Source organism: Neolamprologus multifasciatus, chromosome 5 (genome assembly GCF_963576455.1).
Source record: "Neolamprologus multifasciatus chromosome 5, fNeoMul1.2, whole genome shotgun sequence".
Lineage (NCBI taxonomy): Eukaryota > Metazoa > Chordata > Actinopteri > Cichliformes > Cichlidae > Neolamprologus > Neolamprologus multifasciatus.
Window position 1 is genome coordinate 9,267,625 of NC_140443.1, and position 26,796 is coordinate 9,294,420.

At 40.3% G+C, this 26,796-nt stretch overlaps 1 protein-coding gene across 2 annotated transcripts in view; it reads right to left on the bottom strand.

The window, feature by feature from the left end:
* Positions 1-26,796, bottom strand: part of LOC146518028 (plexin-A2-like) — an 81,961-nt gene that overhangs the window by 45,877 nt on the left and 9,288 nt on the right. For both annotated transcript variants that reach the window (XM_085159955.1, XM_085159956.1), the window contains exons 2-4: positions 22,492-23,843; positions 18,802-18,984; positions 1,852-1,986 (exon numbers count right to left, since the gene is read on the bottom strand). In XM_085159955.1, the coding sequence (XP_085016081.1) occupies positions 1,852-1,986; positions 18,802-18,984; positions 22,492-23,715 (1,542 nt within the window). In that variant the 5' untranslated portion in view covers positions 23,716-23,843. The remainder of the gene's footprint in view (positions 1-1,851; positions 1,987-18,801; positions 18,985-22,491; positions 23,844-26,796) is intronic.

The following is a 26,796-nucleotide window of genomic DNA, read 5'->3' on the forward strand; positions in this document are numbered from 1 at the left end:
AGGCATACAGTGAGAAAAAAGATTAACTGCTGTGAAGATTTTTTTCCATATCAATAATGGCTTCCAAGGGGTGTTTGTGAGGACACAAAAATACACACATCCACACACATACACACACATCCACACACATACACACGATCCTCACTCTTCATCATCATGCTAACCCTGCATGTTTCACCCGGCAGGAGACAGAGGGGCTCATTGTTATTCCACAAGGGTCGGCTGATCTCAGCCAAATCTGTCTGTGCTTCGCTCCTCATTCCACATCATTTCTGTATTGTTTGGCTCCCAGGAATCTGAAAATCTCTCATCTCTGGGATCTACTGGAAATGTGGGAAATCTGCGAGTGAAGCCCTCTCCCTGGGGGATTCCTTACCCATGATACGGGGAAGTCTAAAGGGAAAGCTGAGCAAAGATGGAGGAGGAGACAGAAAGCGGAAGGCTTTACTCTGTTTCAAGCTCCTGGAGGCTACAAAGCCAAAGCTGTTCTAATATTGAGAGAAAATGCCAGGCGAAGCAGGGTTTGGTTATTGCTCTGTTACTGTGCGTCACTGAAGGCGGAGTGAGGAGAATAGCTGGCTATCTCCTTGAAGGAAGCATGTGTCTCTCCTTGAACGACCAGAGCTCATCAATAAGTTATGCCCTGTCTCTTCCAGTCTATCACACAGAAGGAAGAGCTGCCTTGATTTGTTTTAGAAGACGGCACCCAACACAAGACTGTCTCTATTCTTCCTCCAATGACATTATGTGTTGTCTTAAACTTGACGCTTTTATAGATTTCCAGACTGTTTTTCAGGCTCTCAGGAAAGACTCAGAGCCACTCTGATGTAACTGACACGACTGCAATTGTCCCACTGCCCTTTGGCTTTCTGTCCTGTGACTCTGGCTCAATAAATTCCAGCAGTCAGAAGACAACCGAGAGCAGTGGTAGAGACTTTTTTTTTTCTTTTTTTGGCTGCACTGAAACCCAATCCCATTTCACAGTGGCATGCCAGCGCGCCAAAATAATCACTTGATGGGAGTTGAAAGTGATTACCACTGTTCACTCTTATCTCCAATGAGTGCAGAGAATATCGTCCAACAACAACGACAACAACTGCTCGCCTCTGTGATGCTGGGCCAAGTGAGGAGCAGATGAGGTGGAATACAGCCACACAGAAAAAAAAGCCGCCACTGGTTTTGTAAGGGATGTGTGTGCGCGTGTGTGTGTGTGTGTGTTACGTACAAAAGATGCATGCGCTGTAAGTCGATTCGCATGGATAAGTAATTGGAGCAGTGGTCCATCCTCTTACACACAGTCTGCATATTTAACAATCCCTTCTGTAGACGTACAGTTCATGAATGTAAGGGAATTGTTGTTTTAAGGATAAGTCATAATCCTCTGCTTCAATTCCAAATAAACAGTATTAATTTATAATTTAGCATAGCTTAATGTTTTTGATTTGAAACTGTTTTACTTCTGATTCCAAAACTCCATGCAGAAATACTAATCTTAACAGAATGTGCAGAACATTTCTTTTTGCAACAGCCTAAAAAAACAAGGATTATTTATTTGTTTTGGTCCTCAGTCCAAATCTAATCATCATTATTAATGTTTGTTCAAAACCGCTTCCATTAACCGATTTCCAAAAATACTTCCATACTGTATGTTTCTTGTCAACTAAAACTCTAAATTTCATGCTACACGTCTTGTGTTTAACTGAAGAACATGTCAGCATGCCGAACACTCGCTGTCATAGAGGCTTGAACCTGTGGGCTTCCAGCTGAAGGACAGCCTCATCTGTTGCTGCATCATCCTGCTTTTCCAATGGTTCTTTTGACAGCAGCACCAACATGAGGGCGTTTCCTCACCTGCTTGCCAGACATGACATAGAGAGAGTTCCTGTCCACGGAGAAGGCCATGTCCCTGAGGATGGGACTGCTATCCTTCATCACAGTCACTGTCTCGTACAGCACTCCTCCCTCCAGAGGGCTGTCCACCCTGACCTGCAGAGGCATAAACAAACACAGAGATGAAGAGACAGTGACTGAATGGTTACTGTACATTTGTAGAATTAGGACTCTTCTCTACTCTGTAAGATTTTGTATGCTTTCTATGTTTTGTTAAAAGAAAACCAAATGTCAGCTTTATAAGAAATATGCACAGATGGCTTTTGCTTTCAGTTTTATGATCACCCACTGTTATGTGTAAAGTTTGGTATGTTTTTCCACTTTAACTTGTAAAACTAAAGGAAACCATTCTTGGCTCCATTTGGTGCACAGCAGTGTAACGACTTCAATAAAATGTGAAGCAATAACCATCAATGCATTTCTCCAGAGTATACAATTGTAATGAAGGTCCATACAAACTATACAAGCCAGTAACACTTTATTCTTCGTTAATGGCTAATCGGTTGTAAATAAATGCTCCTCCCTTCCAGCGGTCCATTAGAACATCAGCTCATTATCTAAAAAGGCACTTATGTGAGAGGACAGACAAAACAGCTTGTTAACTTGTAAATGAAAAAGAACAACTTGAAATTAAATGCAAAGGAAATGTTTAAGTAGTAGGTACTGTAAATGAGGAGATCAAAAACTATTTAATCTCTGTTAATTCAGTACAGCGATGTCTTCAAAGAGGAGAAATAAAGAGCAGTTCATCAGTTGTTACATATAAAGAGCTGTGTCTACTTAGAAAGCAAGCTGAAGGATTTTTTTCAGGGTTTAATGGTGTTCAAACACCATTAAACACCAAACAAACTTAACCTGAGAGATTTGAGAGATTAGTCAACCTGCTAAGCTGTAGATCACGAATTAACTTCATTACATAATAGAGATGGCACGATACCACTTTTTTATGTCCGATACCGATGTCATAAATTTGGATATCAGCCGATACCGATATGAATCCGATATAGTGTGTTTTTTAATCAATAAAACTGTTTTTTTAATATTTTGCTGCTTTTTGTATAAGTTCATACTCAAGTAAAAAAAAACAAAAACACTAAAGCTATTCTGTTATACCTGTATGCAAAAAAAAAATACACTGCACCCAAAATATTTCATAGTTAAGCAATACTGATCAATCTAATAAACTTAAACCTACTCCATCCTCCCTATTCGGGTATTTTAAAGAGTAAGCAACCTAACTAATAGGGTTCTAAAACTCCCAGCGAAAAAAAAAAAAAATAAGGAACCACCCTCCACCTCATGATGCTTAATTGACGTAATCAACTTCAATTTGATGCAGTGTGAAAAAAATGCCCAGAAATAAATTATTTTTCAAGAATAATTAAATAGATTCAACATGTTTCTTCAGCAGAATTGCAGACTGCACAGATGGTACCTTCCCAAAGGAAAAAGTACTATAGCTTACTAGGGTATATTAGACTTAATAGTTACTATATACAGTAATGGACTTCTATACATTTTACATCAGATTAAAACTTTGGATGTAAGATTCGGATAATTTTTATTAAAAGCTAGACATTTTAAATGAGAATAAGAATGAAAAGTATGTCTTTTCCCTGTTCATGCCCTATTGGCCCCCCTGGCTAAACTTTGCTAGATCCGCCCCTGCACAGTTACCAGCCGTCAGCTACCTAGAAAAGGATTCTGGTCTAGAAAGTAATATTAAATAAATTCTAACAACAGCTTATCAAGCTTAAACGTGCTGCTGTTGTTCAGCCGCTGGTTTCCTCTTTCTGGAATTGGATAAACAAGAGAGACGGACTCGCTACAGAAAGCCGATCAGCTGATCATTGATCAGTTTCACGATTGAAGTAGCAGCAGGAGAGGGAGGGAGAGAGGCAGTCGCTCCATATATCGGTTGTTAAGCTTAACGCGAGAATGCTTTACAAACATTCAGAGATGAACTTACACATTTGCTTTACTTCTCTCTGGGATAACTTCCTCGGAGATGAAATGCCGGATGCTACAAATACACACAGCCGCTCTATCACCTGATGCATACTGCTGCTACGTGTTACGGTTATGAGCCGAGTTGCGCCGTGTCGCAAGTTTTGGGAGGTGCTTTTTTGATATTTAATGGATCGGATTACATTTTTTATTTCTCTCCGATATCCAATCCAGTAATTTACGTCAGTATCAGACCGATACCGATACGTAATATCAGATCGGTCCATCTCTAGTACATAACTGTTGATTTTATAGTTCTATATGCTATATTCTATCCCATGTTCCAAAAACATGTTTAAGTAGGCTTTAGTTGAAAGCACCTTTCAGGTTGCTTGGCTACTAATGCCAGTTCTCGCAGGCTTTATAATAAGCTAACATTTGGCGCCAAACATCACAGCTGTGGATTTCACCAAGATGAAATTGATGTTGATCTTCTTATCTAGCTCTCAGACAGCAAGTAAGCAAATTCAAAAATGTCTGTCTCACAGCTTAGTCACAGTTTGTTTTTCCCTTAACAGTTACCTCTGATTTCCCAATGTGTGTTTGAAAGCTTACACAATAAATTAGGTGTGGGTATTTGAAATGGAGAGTGTGTGGTTGCTTTACATTTTATTTCATTCTCCTTCATTTACATTCCTGACTTGTGGCGCTTTGCAATAGTTTTGCTAGCGTGTTCACCCAGTGCCACCAAGACAAGGTACATTTATAGCCTGTGGTGAGACTGAGGGGAAGAAAAGGGAAAGACAGATTAGCTGCTTCTCATTCAGTAGTCCAACTGGTTATTGCGCCTCTGACCCACATTCACCCCTGAGGTTAAAGCAGTGACGCATCTGAGTTTTGAAACGTGTTTAGCAAGTTCAGCCTTAATTTGACTTTGGAGTGACTTTCAGAGAGAAATCTTTTGGGGCTCATTAAATGCAAGCATAGAAAACGAATGCCCACCGGTGAAGCGGTTTCGATTCTCCTCTCCCACCTCTACCAACAAACAAGGTGTGCTGCTTCGGTAAAGCAAACAAATAGTGTCTTTGTGAAAAGTGGCTCACTGATATGGAAGTTGTCAATCTTAAGAAGAGCTTTTAGCTTAAAAAGCCATGGTTATTCTCAGTATAACTAGATGTTAGTGATATATTGAAAGTGTTCAGTTTTCATCATTTTGTCGCAAAGACAGAAATTGTTTGTCTTTCTCCTTAGTGCTGCCCTTCAATTTTATATTTCACAAAAATACCTTTATTTGCACTCACAATGCCCTTTTTTTGTAATGCTGTTGAAGGAATGATGTGCATTGCATCACTAAAGTGATGCTAACTTGACAAGTCAAATAGAAGTCAGAAATGTGAAACAAGAGTCTGGGGAAAAAAACATAGTGGCAAGGGGGGAAAAAATCTCATTAGCTATGCAAACCCAGGTGGAAGCCCCATTTAAATTCCAAGGAGACTGGATCATTAAACATGTGATGCAATTACAGTAAAGCTGAAATAATTTCTCAATCATAATAATTAAAATAAATACAAGATAATGAAGAATTGGAGCAGAGAATTGTGGGAGCGGTTTGGAACGTCTGCAGTGTGATTATGACAGACTTCCCAGCATGAATCCCAACACGTGGACTTAGGCGACCTCGCCACCCAAATCAAATCTGACTGCAGAAGATTTTGAATGTGTGCCAAGCTTAGCTTGCACACATGGCGGCAGAGCCTCAGCAGTCTCTCAATGGGGACAGTCAATCAATACAAACTGATTACATGATTGGATCCCCTGGGCACCAAAACTTCATCAATCAATCATGCCTCCACCTTCCAGGCAGCTGTGCCTCTCCAACCGTCAGCTCTGCCATCCAAGAATGAAAATAGGGTGGAGGGGTGGGGGCATAAATATGTGTGTGTCTGTTTGTTGGTGTATGCGGCTGGTGGAAGGGGAGAAGCAAAGATATGTCATTGTCTTCTATGTTAACACCAAAGTTGCAATTACAATAGCAACACAGGATGGCCTCTTAAATCCAGATCATAAGAGGACAGACACTGTCTCTCACCTGTCAGATTGTTAATAACTCAACACCATGCACAAATTATCCTCTAAATAGTTATTTCAAAGACAGATTTAGTTCAGAAATAAGCTTCTTTCTCTCGCTCTCGCTCGCTCACTCTCTGTTTTTGCTCTCTTTCCTTGTCTGCTCGAGCTACTATTCCTCCTCCTCCTCCTTATCCTATTCCTCTTCTCCCGTATCAAAATCCCACACAGTAATGGAGCCAGTTTACATTATTTTCCCACACTCTTCTTTTCATAAATAGCAGCACAAACAGAAACCAGAGAATGTGAACATTTCTGCGGTGAAACAATGTTTAAGAAAGCCCAGCACAACCATTTAGAGGTCAGATACAGAGCGGTGTATAATGAGGTTGACCAGGGGCCAGGGATACAGGGATAAATACTGACCCATCACGACCGATTTGTGGTGTTTGATTTCAGCGGATTTAAAAGTGGTTTTATCATCTAAAGCAGGCCTGACCAGGCAGAAGCCCTCTGGGAGTACAACAGGTCCTCAATCTCTTCTTAAGCCCTACAGCTTCATAATGAGAGTAAGGTGGGTTTAATTGGTTTTATAATGAGCCTGTTTTTTGGATGTTACACACACATTTGCACACACAGGCATGCAAACAAAATAAATTACACGCTTGTACTCGTCTGTTGCCTGCTTTCAATAAATCGGTAGTTTTAAATTGTGTGTATGATTACTTGTTTGATCAATACACAATCTGTTAGACTGCAGAACACCCATACATAGTATAAGAATACTTATAGGGCAGCACTTGTATCGAGCCATTAACTATTTTTTAATACAGCCCACATAAAATTTAGATAATTTCTAAAACTCATGTAACCATTCTCCTTGGGGACAGTAAGAATTAACAGTTTAAATATTTTAAAGACAGAATTGCCTTCACAATCTGCTGTCCAGTCAAGCATCATTCACTAATTTGACCGATTTTAACAGTTACAGGCTACAAAGCTCAAGGCAGTCTGTATATGTATAGGTATTTTTAGTCTTTAATGGGATAGAGGGAACAACAGCTAATTTCAGACTGACTTCATTTTTACTTCTGTTGCTTTCGTCTCTGGGGACAGACCCTGTGAACAGGTATCGGCTGTGCAGTTACACTTCAGCATTGTGCTAGATTTCAGAGCACCTCAAATGCTTTTTGGTTGTGTTTTGCTCTTTTTTTCATGTTTAATAGTAGATTTGATCCACTGTGGATGGATCACATGTCTAAATAGGGTTGTGGTAAAGTAGTTAGGGCATTGCTTTAAAGTCAATACCAAGGACTGCATATTTTCCAAAAAACCTTCGGAAACCTCTTTTTGTTGAACTTCCTGTGTGGTCTTTGTCATGTAACAGAAGAACTGTACTGTTTTGCCATTGATACCACATGTTCATATAGTATGACCTCAGTGTGCCTCCCATTTCATTCTCTCATCCCAGCCTCTTACAACTGACAAGGATATATATTTAACCCATGAATAATATTTAAGCCAATAACAGCAATATCCTTCCTGCCGCTGAAATTCCCTTGCAGAACCTGTGATGGTTATAAACAACCCAGCTTAGTTTGGCCTCTACAAACAGATATGCAACCTGAGCCCATGGGCTCTTAACGAAAACAGCCTAGCTTTCTAGTGAATGGCTTTGCATCTTAAATGCTGAGCTCCACTCTTATCCTGTGAGAGCCAAAGAAAACAAAAAAAAGACTTCTAAGATGTCGCTTGGTTTGAGCCGTTTTGGCTCCGCTGTAAAGCTGCCAGACCTCGTATGAGTAATACACTCAGTCAAAAGTCTCTCCTGTGTGTATTTACAGATGGGATTGATTTCAGGCAACGATATTAAAGCAGAGGAAGTACACTCATAAATGTCCAAAACGACCTGTTTTCTCCTGAAAATGGAGACACATTGTAAAGCAGATGATTCTTATGTTTATGCACTGACCAGCCAAACTTGAGAAAGAAATTCTGTCCATATATGGCCAACCAAGCTGTGCCCAGTTAACCTAAACATATGGATGATGACCCAGGAGGCAAAGAGCAGTCTGTTCAGTAAATCATTCCCAATCTGCCACTCTGACAAGGTTTGTCCCTGAAGACCAGTTGTCTGACGCACTCTGACCTAGACATGGCAAGCCTGGTATAGCTGTTATTAAACAAACAGTTTTCTAGTCTTTATGTCACATTATGCCAGAAATCAATATTTCATCCTCCTCCATGCATGTTTTTCATGTAAAACCATTAAGAGTAATAATCAGGACTAACGTTTGCAAGGAAACCACACATAAATCTTCCATTACTCTGAAAACAGGAGCAGAATGATTATACACGCAAGACTAGATCCGAAGTATATGTATTCAGAGTGTAAACAAGACAGATTTTGGCACAGAACTCACAGTGGATGCTCCCTGGCTGACTCCGTATTGTGACACAGGGCATGCAGTAACATAAGGGCCAGACAACTGTCCACCTTTAAGGTTGAGTGGCTGGCATATGGTCCAATTGTAGATGACAGCCAAGGAGAGCGTGCATTGATTAGCCCGCATATCCATCATGGCTCTGTGAATGCTAAAGAGACGAGCTGCAGCAGCTAATGAACACAAAGAGTGTCACTGAGGTGGAGATGTGTATTACAGGACACGACTAATCATTCAGCCATTATGCTAACCACAGTCACAAAGAGGAGCATATTGATCACAGCCACTAGATACGCTGTATGTTGGCAAGTGCATACCTAAAACGCGATTGCCAACTGGGTTGGAAAAGAGGTCATGACATTCAAGTGTGTGTGTGAATGCATGTGTGTTTTTGAGATTTATTGTTAAAAGCCTTCCAGTTCCAGCAGCCAAATTTTCAGTTTGCTTTAACCTTCAGCTGCATGGCAAGCTTCCAGGTTTTCATTCCACAATTTCTACAACTTGACCACAGTCTCCGCTCAGTCTGTGCATGTTCACTTCTTTTCTGTCTCCTTGAGGACATGGTTTCCTGTTCTCTGTTTCCTGTCCTCCTCCGTGCAGCCCCCATCCCTCCAATCATTCCCATTGTTTGTCAGGTTCCCATGGCCCATCAACAAAAGCGGTGGGAGGGGGACAGTGGAACAATTCATTGCACCCGTATGGTCTTCATTTTCCTGACCGCAATGCAGTCACAGTCCTGTTTCCATTTGTGTGACCGCACAAGAGAAAGAACAGATATAAAGGAAGAGAGGACAAAGAGTTGAAGGGAAACATAGCTGCTAAATAAAAGCCAGTAAGGAAAAGAAGAAAGATGTACACTTTTCTCTGTTATCACCAAATTGCCTCTCTTAATACTATTTTAGCTGTACTGAGACATCGAATTGCGATTCGCTCTAAAGATTTTTACCCTTAAGGTCCGGCGCTCTTAATGCAAGATGAAGATTCTTCTCGGAGTAGCCTCAAACAAATCTATTTTTCCTGCTCTCCTCCCCATTCTTATGATTTCAATCACCACGTCTTCCTTTCTCAGCCCCCTTACAACCGTGACTTTGAAAAGTTCAAGTCATTTATCCATTCACTCTGGGATTTCTTCAGCCAGTCAACTGTCTCTATAAGCTGTAATGAATCCACTATTTGCACATGAGAGTATTTGACTAAGGCTTTATTTGCCGTGAGCTTAACATTTTCAACCATTTCTAGGCAAATACTGCTGCTGAGTAGCTGCAGCCGCTGAGGTAATGTGCCGGTCTGTTTTTATTTCGTTCTACACTGCACTCGTAAATGCATCCTTCAAATTATATTTGCCACCACTGAGGCAGTTTTCTTGCAGTGATTGAATAGTAAAGGCATCACTGGCTTGCTCGAGAATGGGGCTGAGGCAGCTGCAGGGATCTAATTTGTGATGCTTGTCAGCCTTGTCTACCTAAGGTAAAGTCCTGTGGCACACACGAATGAGTTAATCATAAAATGTTACTGCACTTTCTCAGTGGCAGCGATGACTTCGCTGATTTCTCCCTGAACATAGAAAAGCACTACATAGGATAAATTTTACAAGAAACTTGGAAGCATTTCGTACTGAGTTGCACAATATTTTTAATTTGCTCACTTTGTCAGAAGAGCACATAGTTTCACTCTGTATGGCCTAGTCCCATGGCACAGTCCTTCTGAGCATTAATGTGCTCAGCAGCAACATTTCCTCAGAAAATCAATTCCACTCATCACTTATTATGTGTTTGAGGCTGCCACAGGGTAAGAAATGGCATAAAGTCATTCTGCAGTGTGTTTGCTGCTTAGGTACTTGCTAGACTATGGTAGCAAAGAGGCAAAAGTTTACAGTCCAGCTGTCTTTTGTACAAAAAGGTCGAGAGAAGTGTTATCCTATATGTTTTGACCAAGTGAAAAATATGTAATTAAAAAAGGAAAGTTTTCACAGGATTCTGTGTAGTCCACCTTTAGGAGGAATAAGCAGAAGCAATGGTGTTCTGTATAATTCTATCACTCTTTTATATTGTTGCAGAGGAATTTTGTTCCATTCTGCAGCTTCAGTTCATTGAAGCTTAAAACAGTGCAAATAATGTATAAAGTAAGAAATAAATTGCTTCCAAAAGAAATCTGTAAATTGTTCATAGAAAGAGAAGGTGGGTATAACTTAAGAGGGAAATGGAATTTAAAAATACAAAGTGCTAGAACAACTTTAAGAACGATGTCTATCTCAATTGCAAGAGTTAAATTATGGAACAGTCTAACAGAAGAAATAAAAGACAGTAAAAACATAAAACAGTTTAAAGTAAGATATAAAAACCTAATTTTAAATAAGTATAAGAATGAAGAAAATGGGGTTAACCCAGGACGGTAATGTTGCTGGTAATGGTGTTGTGGTTCTTTTTTGGGTTTTTTTTTTTTTGTTTTGGTTTGTTTGTTTTTCCATAACTTGTGTATCTGCAAATATACACCTTCTGTATTTTTCATATGAAAGAAACTATACTGTGGTGAGGCTTGCTAATTTCTTGTTTTTGATTTATGTATGTTTTGTTTTGTTTTGCTTTACTTTTGTTTCATATGTTGTTTGTTTAATTTAAGACTAAAAAAAAAATAATTAAATGAATGAGAGGTAAAACTTGAGGGGGTAGGGACAAATAAGTAAATACTTCTGCCTACTCCTTTTCAAACAAATAATGGAATAATATTTTGTAATGATTGTGAAGGCTCATGTTTGAAATGTTTGAAATAAAAATGAACTGAACTGAACTGAACTGAATTGAGGTTTACTGGCATTTGTATATGCACAGCTCTCTTTAGGCCCTGCAAAGCCATTTCAGTTAAGCTGAAGAGTGGACATTGACTTTACCATTGTAACATCTTGATTCATCTTGACCTCACATTTGACTTTAGAACACTTTGGTATGCAGAGGCATTTATAGTTGACTCAGTGACTCCAAGGTGCCCAGGTCCTGTCCTTAACATCACTGCAACACTGGTATTTGTTTTTTACCCCACACAGTGTTATGCATTATGGGCCAATATCTTGCAATTTGGCCCTCTCGGTCATTATTAAGATAAACTTTGGAAGCCTAAACCTGCTGTCATGTTCTTGAATTCGCTGGGACATCCACTTCTGGGAATATTTTGTGTTAAGACACACCCAAACACTTTAGAAAAGCAGCAAACTAGCAAAACCTTTCGGTTTTACAGAGGTGGTCACATTTGCTGATGATCAGCTAATGAGCTGAACTGTTTAGCAGCACCTGGCTGCTACATTCCCTCTTTTTTCCTATAGAAGCAGCATGGGTGTACTCAGTTGCCACTGCATACGGTCTTATCAAAACTTTCTCTTTTACATGAACGTACATACATAATATACTTTTTGCTTAATTATCATAGTCTGCACTACACAAGCTGTAAAGATTGGATCACAGGACCTATGATTGTGGTGTGTACTACTAGAGCTTGATGCTAGTAGGAATTCCAAATGATAAAAATAATATGAAACAATCTGAAGCATAATCTGCTGCTTTTTAGTCTGGACTTTGTAATAATGAAGTTTTAAAGATCTCGTGTGTATATCACAAAGTAGAGGACAGAATGTCCATGGTTACTGATGCAGCCTCATCCCACATATTACAGCCATCTGGCGTTATGGTGGTGCTGTCAGCAGGTAAAATCTGATGCAGAATTATAAAAAGCTATAAACAGAATGTATGTTGTTATCCCCTTGCATTGAGTGTAGAGGCTACGCTTGAAGCCACTGAGGTGTTCGATGGTGGAGCTGACACAGTGCCACTGTTATGAAAGAAAACTTGTGGTATTGAGAAAGTCCAATAACTCCAGCGTTGTTGTTATCTTGTCAGCTTAAACATTTATTGTTCACCATTGATTGCATTTGCCGTTCCACAGTTCATCTTAATGTCCAACATTATCAAACATAAATCACAACAGCACAGCGATCACAAACTGTTTGGTCCTTACGACCAGCGACCCTAATTAAATGTTCCTGCCTTAAATCACTTACAAACACAAAAATGGCTCCTACAGTGAGCTTTGTATCCTCTTTACACCAACAATTATTTAATCTTCTTAAAGCTGGTTCGGAGATGAGTAAGGATTCCATCAACCTAACTGATAACTGTAGACATGCCTGTAAGCAACAATATCACTGTTCAGGATTCTACCAGGGTAAAACACCACTTTTGACTATATACGATTTAACATAAAGCTTTAAACAAGGAAGTCATGTTAGTTTTGTTGATTATCCTTTCAGAAACCTTCTTTATGCACATGGTACATTTAAGATAAGTGCATTCATGAGAGAGAGAGACATTACTGTTAACACTCCCACACCCCCAATTGGCCTGCTGGAAGTTTCTTCTTTCTTAAAGGGATTTTTTCCTTCCCACTGTCGCCAAGTGCTTGATCATAGGGGGTCATTTGATTATTGTGGTTTCTCTGTATTACTGTGGGGTCTTTACTTTACAATATAAAGGGCTTTGAGACAACTGTGCTTGTGATTTGGTGCTATATAAATGAAATCGAATTAAAAATTGACCTAAACATATGCGAGTGCGTTTAAAAAAATATCCCACCATCAATCAGAGTGTGGTGAAAACCTGATATGACCTCGATTTGTTCAACAAATATATACTGGGAGGTCTGAAAGATCTCTAGGTATGGGAACCTGGTCGTAAAAATTCAGCCTCACTATATCGAGGGTGTGAAACACTGTTAAGGATTGATCACCTCACGACTTGACAAAGAAGTGTCTTGTTAACTTTCAAAATTTCAGAACATACTGCCAAGAAAAGCACAATAAAACTAGTTATTCGATCAGTGATAATCATTCATTTCATTCCCTCCATCCTAAGGCTTGCACTTTAAATTATTTCTCCACTCTCTCTATTTCCCACGTATGAGTTTTCAGTATTTCTTTCAGTGTTTGTTTAAACAGACATGAAATCACTGTGTGTAGACTAAAGTGATTCTTTCTTTCTGAAAGCTCAGGGACAGTTTTTATGAAGCTGTTCAGATTTGTTCCAGAGCATCACATGCGCAAAACAGAACCACTGAATTCGGATAAATGTGCGTCATTGTTGCACATAAATTGTTAGAACCTTGGCGTGAGACAGTATTTGTGCCACTGAAAGTTGCATCTACTATTTCTGTACCTCATACCTTGAGACCAGAATGCATTTTAATAAGGATCAGGATGAGATAATCACTTCTATCCGGATTCGCCTCATTAGCATACATCCTGCTAAGTGTAAAAGCCCCATTTTGTGTTCAGCCTCGAGTCACCCACAGGGTCATATTACTTCACTAAAATCAACCACCTATGGCTACAAAGCTGCAGCAGATGATGATTGAAATGTCCTATTATAGCTGGAACAGGAGCAGTCTTATCGAAACACATTGATGAGCGCATCCATATGCTGCACGGAGCCTGGATACTAAGATGGTTATCCTGGTGACCTTTCACCCTGGTTACACCCTTTCTGTGGAAGGCTTGACCTTTGCTATGACCCTGCTGCTGCAGTGATCCACTCATGATATTTATTGTCATGCCCCATTTCCACTGAGACTGTCCATTTGGGGGTGATAGAATAGGATTGGAGAGGTGACCCTGTGCTCCTTAGAGGCTCCTGGGAGTCTGAATCATGCCTGCATGTTCTGTCAGCGTAATGGCAAACTCTGGCCTTTAAAGGCTGCACTTAACAGCGGTAACGATGGATTACTACTGCTCACCCAAAACGTAATGCTTACCTCCTGAACAAACACAAAGTCTCCCTTTCTCTCAGTGTTTTATTTTTATTTTTTGCCAGTCTTACTTCCCCTTCATTCTTAATCTGTCCTTGTTTTTTCCCCCCCACTTAATATCCCTGCCTTTCTTCCTCCATATCTGTTGCTTCTCCCTTTTCCCCAGTCGTCATCCTTCTTTCTTTGTCTCACATTGCCTGACTGTTTTCTCTTTCTCTCTCTCCTCCACTGTGAGCCTATCTTGTCTTTTTCCCCGATGGCTCATCAAATGAAAGAGCTGCAGTGATGCTATCTGTGCCCCCAGTCTGGACCAGTGTGTGTGTGTGCGTTGTGTCAGACAGATTGCTCCTCATAAGACTGAGGCCCCCGGGCTAATGTCACAACAGTCCTCTCACACATTTCCTCAGTCAGCTGCATGCTCTACGACTGTGCAGGAACCAGAGCCTGCAGTCCCAACAAGTCAATTCAGTTAGATCAGAAGAATGAGCTTTATAGGAACTTGATTATAATAACTTGCTACAGTACAAAACATGACAGACAATGAGCTGAATCAACTTTATGAATCCCACAGAAAGGGGTCATCCCGTGGTCTGGGGGACTGGACAAACACATCAATCTTGAAGAATTGAGTAGTTCATACTTGTGTGATTTTTGTCAGTCAATTCAGCAACATATTTAGCGAGCATTTGTGTTTGATTGCTTTTCTTTGCTTGCCTCCCCGCCTCGCTCATCAAGGCAGGTTCAGCAGAATTTCTTTTAGGCTTACCTTGATGAGTAGTTACACATGCAATAGACTGTGAAGGGCCTAGTATACTTGGCCTGCACCAGAGAGTTTTAAAAAATATTTTATAAAAACAAATATTTGACAAGCTTCTCCATTACTCTACCGTAAAGTTAAAATTATAAATGAATGATTAATAGAAAGATTTTTTTTTGGTATCCGGTTGATTATTTTGAGTCAGTTTCAGATATGAAGATTTGAGTTGTCTTTTTCAAATTAAATAAACAGATTATATTTTTGTGTTTTTGGACTGCCAATTAGATAAAACAACAAGCTTTGCTACCGTTTATTAACCGTTTATTGACTCTGTCACTTGTCTAATGTGCTGAAATGTGTAACAACATGAAGACTGTCTGTTAGTGTGCACTATCATCCCCTTTTAAGCGGTCACCCGAAGTACACTTGTGGCCTTTTCAGAGAGTTTCTTTGTTGGTATCTGTTTGATAGAAGAGCTAGGAGCTCTACAACCAGAGGCTCTCTGTTCTTCAGCCATGAATATCTTTTTAAGCTCTAATTATGTAGCACAGTTATTGGCTGGCCCATGTGTTGTGTTTACTGTCACTGTAGAGATATAAGTCGTGTTCATGTACAACGTCGTTTTCCTGCCAGCGCTTGTTAGGCTTTCCAGTGCTAACGCAAACGGCAGATATGTGTGAGAGGCGTGAACTGGGGTGCCAGTTAGCTCGTGTTCTGCTTTTTATTTTTGGCACGGCAGCTGGTACCAAGGTTGCTCAGGGATTCTGTGATTATGTGGACGGCCCAACAAAAAAAAAAAGATTTGTGATGATTACAAAGAAAATACCAAAATCCACAGTGACTTAGTCAGACTGTTAAAGCATTTAACCCTGGACTGTGTTTGTCTAAGGCTTTTGACCTTGTTTCTAAAAAAATTAAATCTTTAAAAGGCTGTTCTTAAAATAGCTAGGAGCCATAGCTAAGCCAATGCTACTCAAACAAGTGTAAAAAGAGAATTTGTCGCAGGCTATGTTCAGATGCAGATTTGCTGTGTTATATAAGGGAACAGAATGGTATTTGCTGAATGACTCAAAATAAACTACAGAGCTTGTGTTCACTGTTATAAAGAAACATGTCACCCAGTGTAAATGTGAAACAGTTATGTGTGTTTTAGCAGTTTTTTGACAGCAACTGAGCTCAGAATGGTAGCTCAGAATGATTTAAAATAATATACATCTGATTTGCACAGGAAATACTAGTCAGTTTAATATTGGATTTGGTCTCTTTTGCCTTTTACAGAAAAAAAAAGTTTCATATCACCAACTTATCTGTAAAAGAAAATTAACATTAGATTTTAAGACATTCGTACAAAGTGCTATAACCATGAGGCTGAATCCTGGAATTGAAAAGAACTGGAAATCATATTTTAGGGTTTGAAGCAGAGAACACACACGTTTCACATGTTTTTGAAGTTTTAGGGAGCAACATGAACTAAAACCTGCACAGAACACTTAGGTACATTTAATTATGTTTAGAAACATGTAAAAATTCTTATTAAGCGGGGCAAAATAATTTTCTGAATCAGTGAAGTGGTCCTCGAAGTAATTTGTAATGCTAAAAGCTATTCAACCCAAAATCCACCAGGGCACTGTTAAACAAGAGCCACTACAGCTGCATAATGTCCTTTTGCTTTAGCACAAAGGAACTGAAGGAACAGACGTGCGCTTCAGTTTTGGCTCAAGTAGTCATGGATGGAGATTTACATCAATTTGTTCTCAACTAAGAGCAACTGTCTGAGGGCTGAAGCACAAAATGTGGTGCTGCTGTACCTTTGTTCAGCCGCGTAATGTCCTCCTACCATAATAACCATGATATACTTAACAAAACCAGTTATGCTAATTAGATCATTAATTGAACAGATTATTGCATGAATTTCTGTTAATGAATTAGGGATCATTATTACATCAGCGTGGGTGAGACACAAAAGCTGCCAGACGTGATGTATTTCAGCGGTGTATATCGCAGAGATGTTGATAAATTTGGTAATTTTACATATGAAAAAATTTGTTGTGTCAGCAGATGTATCTGATATAACAGTATCTGCTTTGCTTCTACAATATAATGTTAACGTTGCTCCAGGACCATCACTTGAACGGACCAGTCACATGTTTGTGATGTCACAGCTTTTCAAGTCAGGCAAAATACCAAAGTTTAGCCTGCAGAGAAAAATGTGATGGTGGGGGTTTGTGTCCAGTGTGGGGATATTATTTTTAGACTTCATGGACTATTAAGTTACTGTCAATCGATGTTTGGGTAAGTTTAGATGCTAAAACTGATCGGTTATGTTTAAATATCATAGTTTGCATGAATGCATATCCTTGCACGGTGTTAACTATATCTTAAGACGCTTTTCTGGCAGAAACCTTTAATGGAAAATGTCTTTTATTGTAAGTAGTATGCAAGTGCTTTATTTGAAGAACACTTTTAACTGACATAAAGTCACAAAACGCTGCACAACAAAATGATTGCAATCATTTTAAAAAATTGTTTAAAAAAAACAAAAAATATTGCTATCAGTATGACACCATGTTACAGGATTTAAAAAGTAATAAATGAAAGAAAAAAAGCATCTCAGCAGAAGGCCTGGTTAGACAGAAGCCTTTTCAAATGCTTTTTGAAGGAGTCCACAGAGTCAGATAAACATAGCTGGAGTGGTAGACTCTAGGTGTCACAGACTGAAAGGCTCTGCCCCTGCTAGTCTTCAATCTGGTAGGAAGAACTAATAAATCTTGATCCTGCGACTGAAGACTGCGAGCGTAGTGTGTTTAATAAGATGTTGAGATAAATGATCTGGACCTAGTCGATTTAGTGCTCTGTATGTAAGTACAGAAAAAGCATTCTCAAAATCGACTGGGAGCCAGTGTGAGGAGTATAAAATAGGGGTAATGTGAGCTCACTTGCTAGAACTTGTAAGGAGTCTCACTGCAACATGCAGCATTTCTTTTCCCCCTGAGTTACAAAGATATGATATCTCAAACACATAACTGCTCAGCTCCTGTGATGATCCTGGAGCAGCAGCAATTATGATGTTTGATATCAGATCATGCCATGCGGTTCTACTAAGCTTGTTTAAAAAAGCTGCCAAATATGGGATTGAGATAGTTAAGCTCAGAATATCTGATTGCACGGTGGAGAAATGAACCTGCTGTCACAGTGATGTAGTCCTGGCTTGAGCTTGGAGCTTTCAGTTTTTCATGTTAGAACTTGAAAAAGTAAAGTTTAAAGATAAGCTGAATAGACACACAGCATTTGTGACTAAAAAGTATGTAAATCGCCAATATTTATAAAAGCGAAGTCCTGAAATAATGTACAACACATTTCATTTTGAAGTGTCTCGTTTTGTCAGTCCCTTTGAATGATGGCAGCAGAATGAGTTACCCATTTCCTTTCCTTTATTCATTCACCCAAAAGTTTTATTGAATCGCAACATGATGCCATGGGATTGTAGTGTAAGAGCATGCCACGGGCATGTTTTGTGTCATGTTTGCACATTTTAAGTTCAGTGTTACAGGGAATAATTAATCATGTAAAAATACATTTAAAAATGCATAAGCAAAAACAAAATGTAGTGTTAACACACAAAATTTAATGGCATGCCATTCATATGGTGTTTCATGTTACCACATGACCCCAAACTAATTATCACAGGAGGCAGAGCAGCCTTAAGAAATCATTGATATGTTTTGTGTAGAAACGCAACATGGTAAATCATCAAAAGATGCGTAATCTCTTCTCATCTTTCCCATGTCTTGAGATCTACCAATTCACCACAAACAATACAATTCATGCATGTCAGATTTCATTATTTTTAAAACAAGATAAAAATCCTCTCATGTTTGCCAGTGACTGTCAGTGTATAGCTGCACTCACCTTCTTAAGTCGTCCACTCCTGGTGCCCAGGAAGACCACACTGTGTCCACCGTAGATGTAGGAAGTGACAGAGGTCAGCCTGTCCCTGCTCTCAGTGAACACTGTCCGACCTGACACCAGCTGGGAACCCCCCAGGGGTTGGTTTATATCCAGACCGCAGAAGTGATCATCAATGGGAACGGGCTGCGTGGAGAGAGGGAGGGTGTGCAGGTGAAAATATAGAAAAGATTAAGATAATGATGGCAGAGAGTTGTGTTTTTGAGAGGAAGTGAGGAAGAGAACCGGAGAAAAGGTGAAAGGAGGAGGGATGGAAAAGCAGTGAGAATGAAATGAAGGAGGAGTGGGTATGACAGATATAAAGAGAGGAAATAGATGTAATGAGAGAGGGTGAAGAGAGCTAGTGGGGGCCAGAAACTGACTGAAATTGCTGTAGACACATGCGAATATAAGAGGAGAACTCAGAGTGACTTATGGTAAGCCTAACATGCATTAAGCGCACAATTTTCAGGGTTAAAAATGATTACTTCAAAAGGGTTTGTGCTGCTGGGTTTCTGAACACGCCTCAGAGCGGGCAAATTTGCGGAGCAGAATAATTGCTGATGGCAAACACGAGAGACGCCGTGTATTTTGCGCCTGTTTCTGTGATTTTTAGATCGCTTGATCTGACATCACAGAGCACAAGAGATGTTAGGTTTTGATTGGGCATCAAAGAGAGCTGCATGCTTAGCAGTCCTATTGCATCTTCTAACATGCACCTCAAACTTTTGCTAATTGCCTGTCACTTAATATATAAATCTACCCTTTTAGGGTTTTTTTTTATTGTTGTTTTAAATCCTCTATTTCTGAAGCATATATTATTTGTTAGCCCTGAAATGAGCTTTTCCTTTGATCAGGCTTTGTGCCTGAGTTTAACTAAATGTGATCAATTAAGTGAGCATACCATAAATGTATCTAATATCGCACCACTGCCCAGTTCTTTTTCTTCATGCACTTTACCTCCAGTCTTATAAACAAGAAATAGAGGATCCATCTCTCATTTTCAAGATTCCCTCTGGACCCACAAGAGTGTTGCACATATTGCCAATTAGTCAATGTGAAATTCTGCTGCTGAAATTTTAATGACATGCCTATCTGTACACTAAAAGGGACACATACACATATATGCTGTAAATTAATACTGGATTTAGTAGTTGTACCAAAAGCAAAAAAAAATTTGGTCACTTTTTTGACCATTTTGGTTTGAATTTAATCATCAACTGTTGGACTTCCATCAGATTTTGTGGTCTTCTGGGGATTAATCTTCATAATTTAGCTGATGCTTTTGCTCTTGCTGTTGTGACACTTGCGATTGATGATTGAATGGACTGACATTTAAAACTCGATGCACACATTTGAGAAAATGCACTCAAATCTAGTACCGCCAGGTTAAAGTTTACATGAAGATAATTAATCTGAATTTTAGAAGCAGGACCACCGCTCCTACACTCCCCTTCTGGTCCTTTGTCTGTATATGCATCCTTCACTAAAACGTGTCGTTCTCATTTTCCCAACCCCTTTTTTTCCTTCACTTCTGGATCTGCCTGGCTCAGGAGCCGCTGCCAGGCCTTCCCCAAACCGCACCATCAGTTCACGATTCTTCATCCACCATTGTCAAATAATAATGAGGATGTGGTCTCAGCCAGTGACTGATCCAGTGAAGATTCTTAACTTGCACTAGATGGATTAGCACAAGAAATATACAGGCTTATTATTAGGTTTATACTTTTGGTTTAGTTTATAGTTTCCAGATGGTGTGTCTTCAGGACTTCGGTTATTGTTTAACTGTTCTTGTATTGCCACTATGCAGACTTTTGTGATTTACATGAATTATCTCATCTTTTGGAGCACTGCCATGACATCTAACACAGCAGATACGTTTTAGGAAACCCTGACTTTTATGCTGATTCCAATGTCTGGTCAGTATTTCACTTGGAAAAAAAACTTGCATTTGACCTCAAGAGTGTGTGCACCAAAGACCCTGTGTAGGTTGTCTTTTTCTCAGATTTTTAGATTGCTTGATCTTCTAACGTGCACCTCAAACCTCTGCTAATTGCCTGTCACCTAATATATAAATCGACCCTTTTAGAGCAGCTATTTTTTTATCCTCTGTTTCTGAAACACATTAGGCTAATGATCAAATTTTATTAAAGTAGCAGAGTTGCCTTTTTTTTCTTTTGGTTAAATGTTGTTATGCTAACAGTAGTGTGATGGATTGCTATTGAATTAAATACTGTAGGTCTCTCTATTTGGTGTTGAGAATGCCTTAATGCCCAATGAAGTCATTTTCAAGCTCCTTCATTGTGTTGTTCCCTTATCAGGAAGGAAAAGTAGACCTAGAGGAAACTTTGAAAGGATCAACTTGAGAATTGAATGACCAAGGGCCAGATTTACTATATTTGGCAAAATAGCATGTGAGCCCAATCCCCAAATAGTGCTCATAGGTGTGATTAGTTTTACATGCGATTTACAAAATACAGGTACAGTGAGTTCATTTCCAGATCAAACACAAAAAATAAGACAGGCTTATTTTAGCAGTTAATTGCATGTCTCATTTGTTATTAAATACTTAATTTGCATAATTGATATTTCGTGCCTTAAAAAAGGAACTCCCCAAACGGTCAGCTGCAAAAATCTCTGAGTTCCCACCTCTTACACTTTAAGTGATATTATCATTTCACTTAAAGCACCCAGATTCCAATTTAAAGCCTCAGTCATTAGCTGTGAATTTTATGTCTTATTTGCCCAGCAACTAGCAGAATAAGAAACTGCCATTCTTGGCACTGAATCAACAGAGTGGAAAGGTTTTGGGCTTTTCAAGTGGGGATCTGCCGTGGCTATACAATGTTGTTACATGTATGAACACTTATATAAACTGTACTGACCACAGAAATCATACCTAATGCATCGCCATGCCCAACTGGTGCTTGATTTGACTGAGTATTTATGTAACCAGAGAACTAAAGTATCCAATGAGACACATTACAGACACATACAGCATATGAATACAGAGAAAGAGAGAGATTTCTTTTGCGTTTGCGTTGGTGTTATGGATAACATTACATCTCATTTGTTTGATGACATGGTTTAATCAAAGTACATGTTGGGAACCACAAGAGTGATTTACCGCATGTGATGAATATCATTGTTTTCACGCTTCACTTTCAACTTGCTTCCGTGAAAGCCTCTCATTATGCAGAATTATAGCTTTTATAAAGGCACAGACTTGGACATTCACAAGAAAGGCAGTTTTTTCTCAAGATCAAGAACAGGTCTCAGAGGGCTCAAAAAATGCTGACAGCGACACGAGTAGAAGGAGGGAGATGGGGAAAGAGAGGGAGAGAAAGGGGAGGAGAAGGAGGCGGGAGTCGGTGCCTAAACCCCTGAATGAAATCAGAGCTCAATACAGAATTCCTCTGATTAGCATTGTGGAAATAATCTCCTCCAGCTCTTCTGCTCTCATGGGATCTTGAAACCTGAATAGTGTCTTCAGCATAGCACAGACTGCCTATCTATCAGCTGTTTAGGCTGCAATCATACTTGCAAGTCTAACTTTCAGTACAGCTCCACGATATCACTGCTACACACTACTGTGTGATACTTTCGCTAAATATGTGAGGTTCAAAGCAGCATTTCTCCCTAAAATCTACCTACCGCCTTGGTGCACTGCACGTCCTTTCCCAGCAGCCAGTGCAACTCCAGATTTCCTTCTCCTTGGTAGCAGGACTGCAGCCGCTCCTTAATGCGGGTGTTGATGTCCTGGATGGTGAAGATGCAGAGAGCAGAGTGATCTGGAGGGTCGTGGTACTGCTTCTGTCCTTTCGAGAACACAGCAAAGAGCACATCCTCTTGAGCACTAATGTTGAGCGACTTAGCCAGAACCCTGCCGGCCTTGGACAGGTAAGCTGCCTGCAGCAGACGGTACTCCTCGCCTCTGTGAATGCACCCCACAGGAAGTGACACATACGAGTGGAACTTCTTGTCACCTTTGCACAGGCGGATGATGCGGGATGTGTAAAAGAGGTCGCCAGGGGAGCCACCTGCAGGCATCCCGTTCTCTGGAGTCTCCGGCTGGACAGTCATGAAGTAGACAAAGCTGCTGCTGGCAAAGCCATAGATGTAGTAGATGTCAAAGTGTGGCACAAGAGCCAGTGTGTCTGAGGGGATTTTAATCAGAGACGAAACAAAATCAGTGTGAAGCTCATAGTCCAGCATGGCGGAGGATTCTGGGTCACGAGGCAGCTTTCGGCTGGAGATAGTTGGAAAGTAGTCCTGTTTTCCGCCTACGGCAGTGCCGATGTATAAAGTCGCATCCTGACCCTGAGAGGGTACAACAACTCCATACATCGTCCCAGTCTGGTTGTCACTGGACAGGTAGTGCTCTTTCTTATGCGTGGGCTCCACAAGGATGAACAAATCATCCAGCCTCATCAGCTTACAGACGCCCTGGTAGAGGCTGCCACAGGCCAGCAGCCGGTTGTGAGAGTAGTCGATAAGCAACAATTTGTTAACATTGTCAGTGGAGGCCAAAGGCTCAGAACAGGGCTGGACAATTAGTGGAGGATAACATGCTTTGTTGTCATACTCTGGTCCTGTATCATGAGACACCAGGAGAGTTAGATTAGAAGACAACTTGTAAATTCGATTGACAGCTCCAATGTACAAAGCCCCAGTAGACTGATGCACAGTCAAGTGGTTCAGCGACCACTCCCTCCTCTCTGATTGGAAGGTGTTCATAGTCTGTCCTAGAGTCATCTTTTGATTCATAGAGATTAGAGTCAATAGCCACAGTGCCAGGGGCCATGACATGACCTTTAGAGGACCGTGACCTTTAGTGAGGCCGCAGTAAGTCCATCCTTTATACAAGCACGTTCCCATCCCCACGTGGCTCTGAAAAGTATTGAGCTCAGACAAACGGGATTGTGTGTCAACAAGTAGCAGGATTGTCCAGAAAAAAGATCAGCTCAAGCGGGGTCTTGTTCTCCTCAAGTGATCTTCACATCATTCTGAAAAAAAAAAAGACAGACATTTGTTTTAGATCTCAAAAAATCCTTGATTCTTTCAAGTGTGAAAGATTGCTTTTCAGGATATTGTTAGGCACTAAAGCCCTAGAAATGTCTTGTTTTCTTCTCTAGCTCTGCTTAGTCAGACACATGAGACATCAAAGAAACAAGTAATCATTTGTTCAAACTGTCTCCCCATATTTACTAGCCTGAGAGATGGTCCAATATTCCCCATATCAACAGGGGGGCTCATTATATTCGCCTTTCTGTAAGAGAGAACTAACTGTGGCCTATTACTTGAACAAAGCAGTGACACAATGTAGCTGCGCGTTCCCTCTGTTTGGGTGGCTAATTAAATGATCCAAATGTATTAATTATGCATCCATATTTTGGGCTCCCTGTTTTCGTTCCTCCCCTCTGCCTTGTTCGTTTAAATGGTTGAATCCAGGAGGAATTAATCACTCTCCAATACGGCCGACATTCCTAAATTAATCAGGCTTTTTCCAGGGATGGCAGGGAGTCATTAGAGATTCAGAGCCTGGCAGCATCAACTCTCACACTTCCCTTTTTAATTTCATTAGCATATTTTATGTAAATATTTCCAAGGGACAAACAATGTCCGTCAAACACACGACGGACAAAAAAGATGGATGAGTTAGCCACATGAATGTTTGATGGATGTACATTTTTCATTTTTTATTTTTTACTGTTATAACGTTAATATAAAATATCTTTTCGTCTCCCATATGGCCAGACAAAATAAGCTTATCTACAATAAAAAGAGGGTCTTTTTTCCTCTATATAAAGACTGATGTTTTATGATGGTAACACAAGCATCGTAGATAAAGTAGCTTCACATATGCCGTTACTTCATCGATGTCCATTAAAGGAGTAATAAAACTGTCTGCATAGGAGGATACATCATAAATTAAAACACCTGCATCACTCTAAATCCTGCCTGTGCTCTGCCTGAAGCTTCTCCAATCATACACTCAAAGGTGGTTTCTGTCTCTCCTTTGTTATCGCCGTTACTACACCAAAAGGACCTTCACACTGTTCTAACAATCCTTTAAAAATAAAAATAAATGAAATGCCTTCAAATTTCCTCCAAGTAGATCCTGCCAAATCCTAGAAGACTATACCTCGGAAGCAAACTGTCCTTTTTTGGCTGGAACTAACGTAAGCGGGGTGTTTTCTCAGTGAGACTTCCTGGTATAAGTAAAGGTTAAATGAAGACAGCCATGTCAGATCCTAATGCGGAGGTCATGATGCGGTGGGTGCTCTCCATTGGCTGACTAACAGGATGTCCGGCTGAGTTGAGCTGGAGCCAGGGATAGAGCGGATGGACTGACACTGAGCTGGCTGGGCCAACTCCAGCTCCACTCCAGCATCTCCTGCCCATCTGTCCCCACCGTGCTCACACAGGGGGAGAAGTCACTTGAGTGTCCCGACCTACTCTGCTCAATTTGGCAGGCTCAGTGTGAGCAACTCTACCAGTAATTGGCCACCGAAGAGTAATATCTGCCACACGCTGCATTGGAGCTCTTAAATCTGAAGTTTAGTGTTTGCTTTTGTTTGTTTAAAACAGATTCCATTTATGAAGGCATGAAATGAATCAGTCATAGTCACAGTGCTATATTTGCTGCCTTTGTTTTAGAAAACAGAGAAGTCTTTCCTTTTTTTTTACTGGACACAAAAAAACATCTCTTTTATTAGTTCTCAGAAAGCCTAGATTTGGCAGGACGTGTTGGCTCTAATATTTACATCTTTATTTAAGGCAAAATGTTGTCCAGCAAATTCTTTCCGAAAATCCCTCAGATCATCTGCTTTGCAAGCTGATGAGCCCATGAACCAGTTTCTGTTTTCATTTATCCTGAAAACCTGATGAAATCAGTACTCATGCGTGATTGAAATACAGGAGGATGAAGCATCTGGATAAAATGAAATATAAACAAGATTCATGTGCTTATTTTCAGCAATGACCATGAACTAGTGCTAATTGCAAAACTTTACTTTTTGAAGTACAGCCTTTTTTCTCTGAGATCTTTCTTCTTCTTTGTGTAGTCTTTTAAATAATGGAATGTCAAGTAATGCACTTAAGAGCTGCTTGAAAGTGGCAGAGTTAGAAAAATGTGACTGAATTCTTGAGCTGCCACAGAAAAGGGATTTTTGTGCTTGAGCTGCGGCTGTCTCTACTTTGTCTCTGCTTTGGATTTCTCTGGTTGAACTCACTCTACAAACTTCCAACTTAAAACCTTTGGTGTAATATGCATTGTAATCTTATCAAAAACTCAAGTGATGACCTTTCCTCAACTGGAAATAATAAATAAGACATCGCTCTTGAGGTCTAACAGCAAATAGCAGACCAAATGATATTTACAGAGGTTGGCTCGAGTCTGGCTTGACCTTAAACAACAGACATCAGCAGTGATACCCACAGGTTAATTCAGTGCTGAGAGTCTCCAGTGAAATCCTCAAAGGAGCTACAAAACAGGGGAGAAAAACAAGAAGAGAAATTAAGGAAGTGCTGGTGGCAAACGGAGCTGGGCAGGCATGCAGGCAAGCAGCAGCCTCGTCGTTTCATCCATTTCTGTTCTGCCGGCTTTGGTCACGTCTAAGGCGTGCAGTCATGCTGCTCAGTGTTTACCCTGGATTATAGAGACAGCTCCTCGCCCTGCGCAGTCCTCCCTGCTGAATTCTCCGCCTCGCCACTCAGACACGCTCCAGCCCAGACGTGACTCATTCACACTCACACACAGGAACATGGTTTGCTGAGGCCTCTGGGGACGTGAGCTCTCAGCGGGCACCAATCACAACACAGAGGAGGGAGAAGCCAGTCTCTCGTGCTCCGCAAACACGACCCTTTGACCTGGATCAAGATCTGTGGAACCAAATCCATCCTTTTGGTTCAGCTTTAATTGAGGCGAAATGCTGTCATAGCTTCTGTAGCACCCTG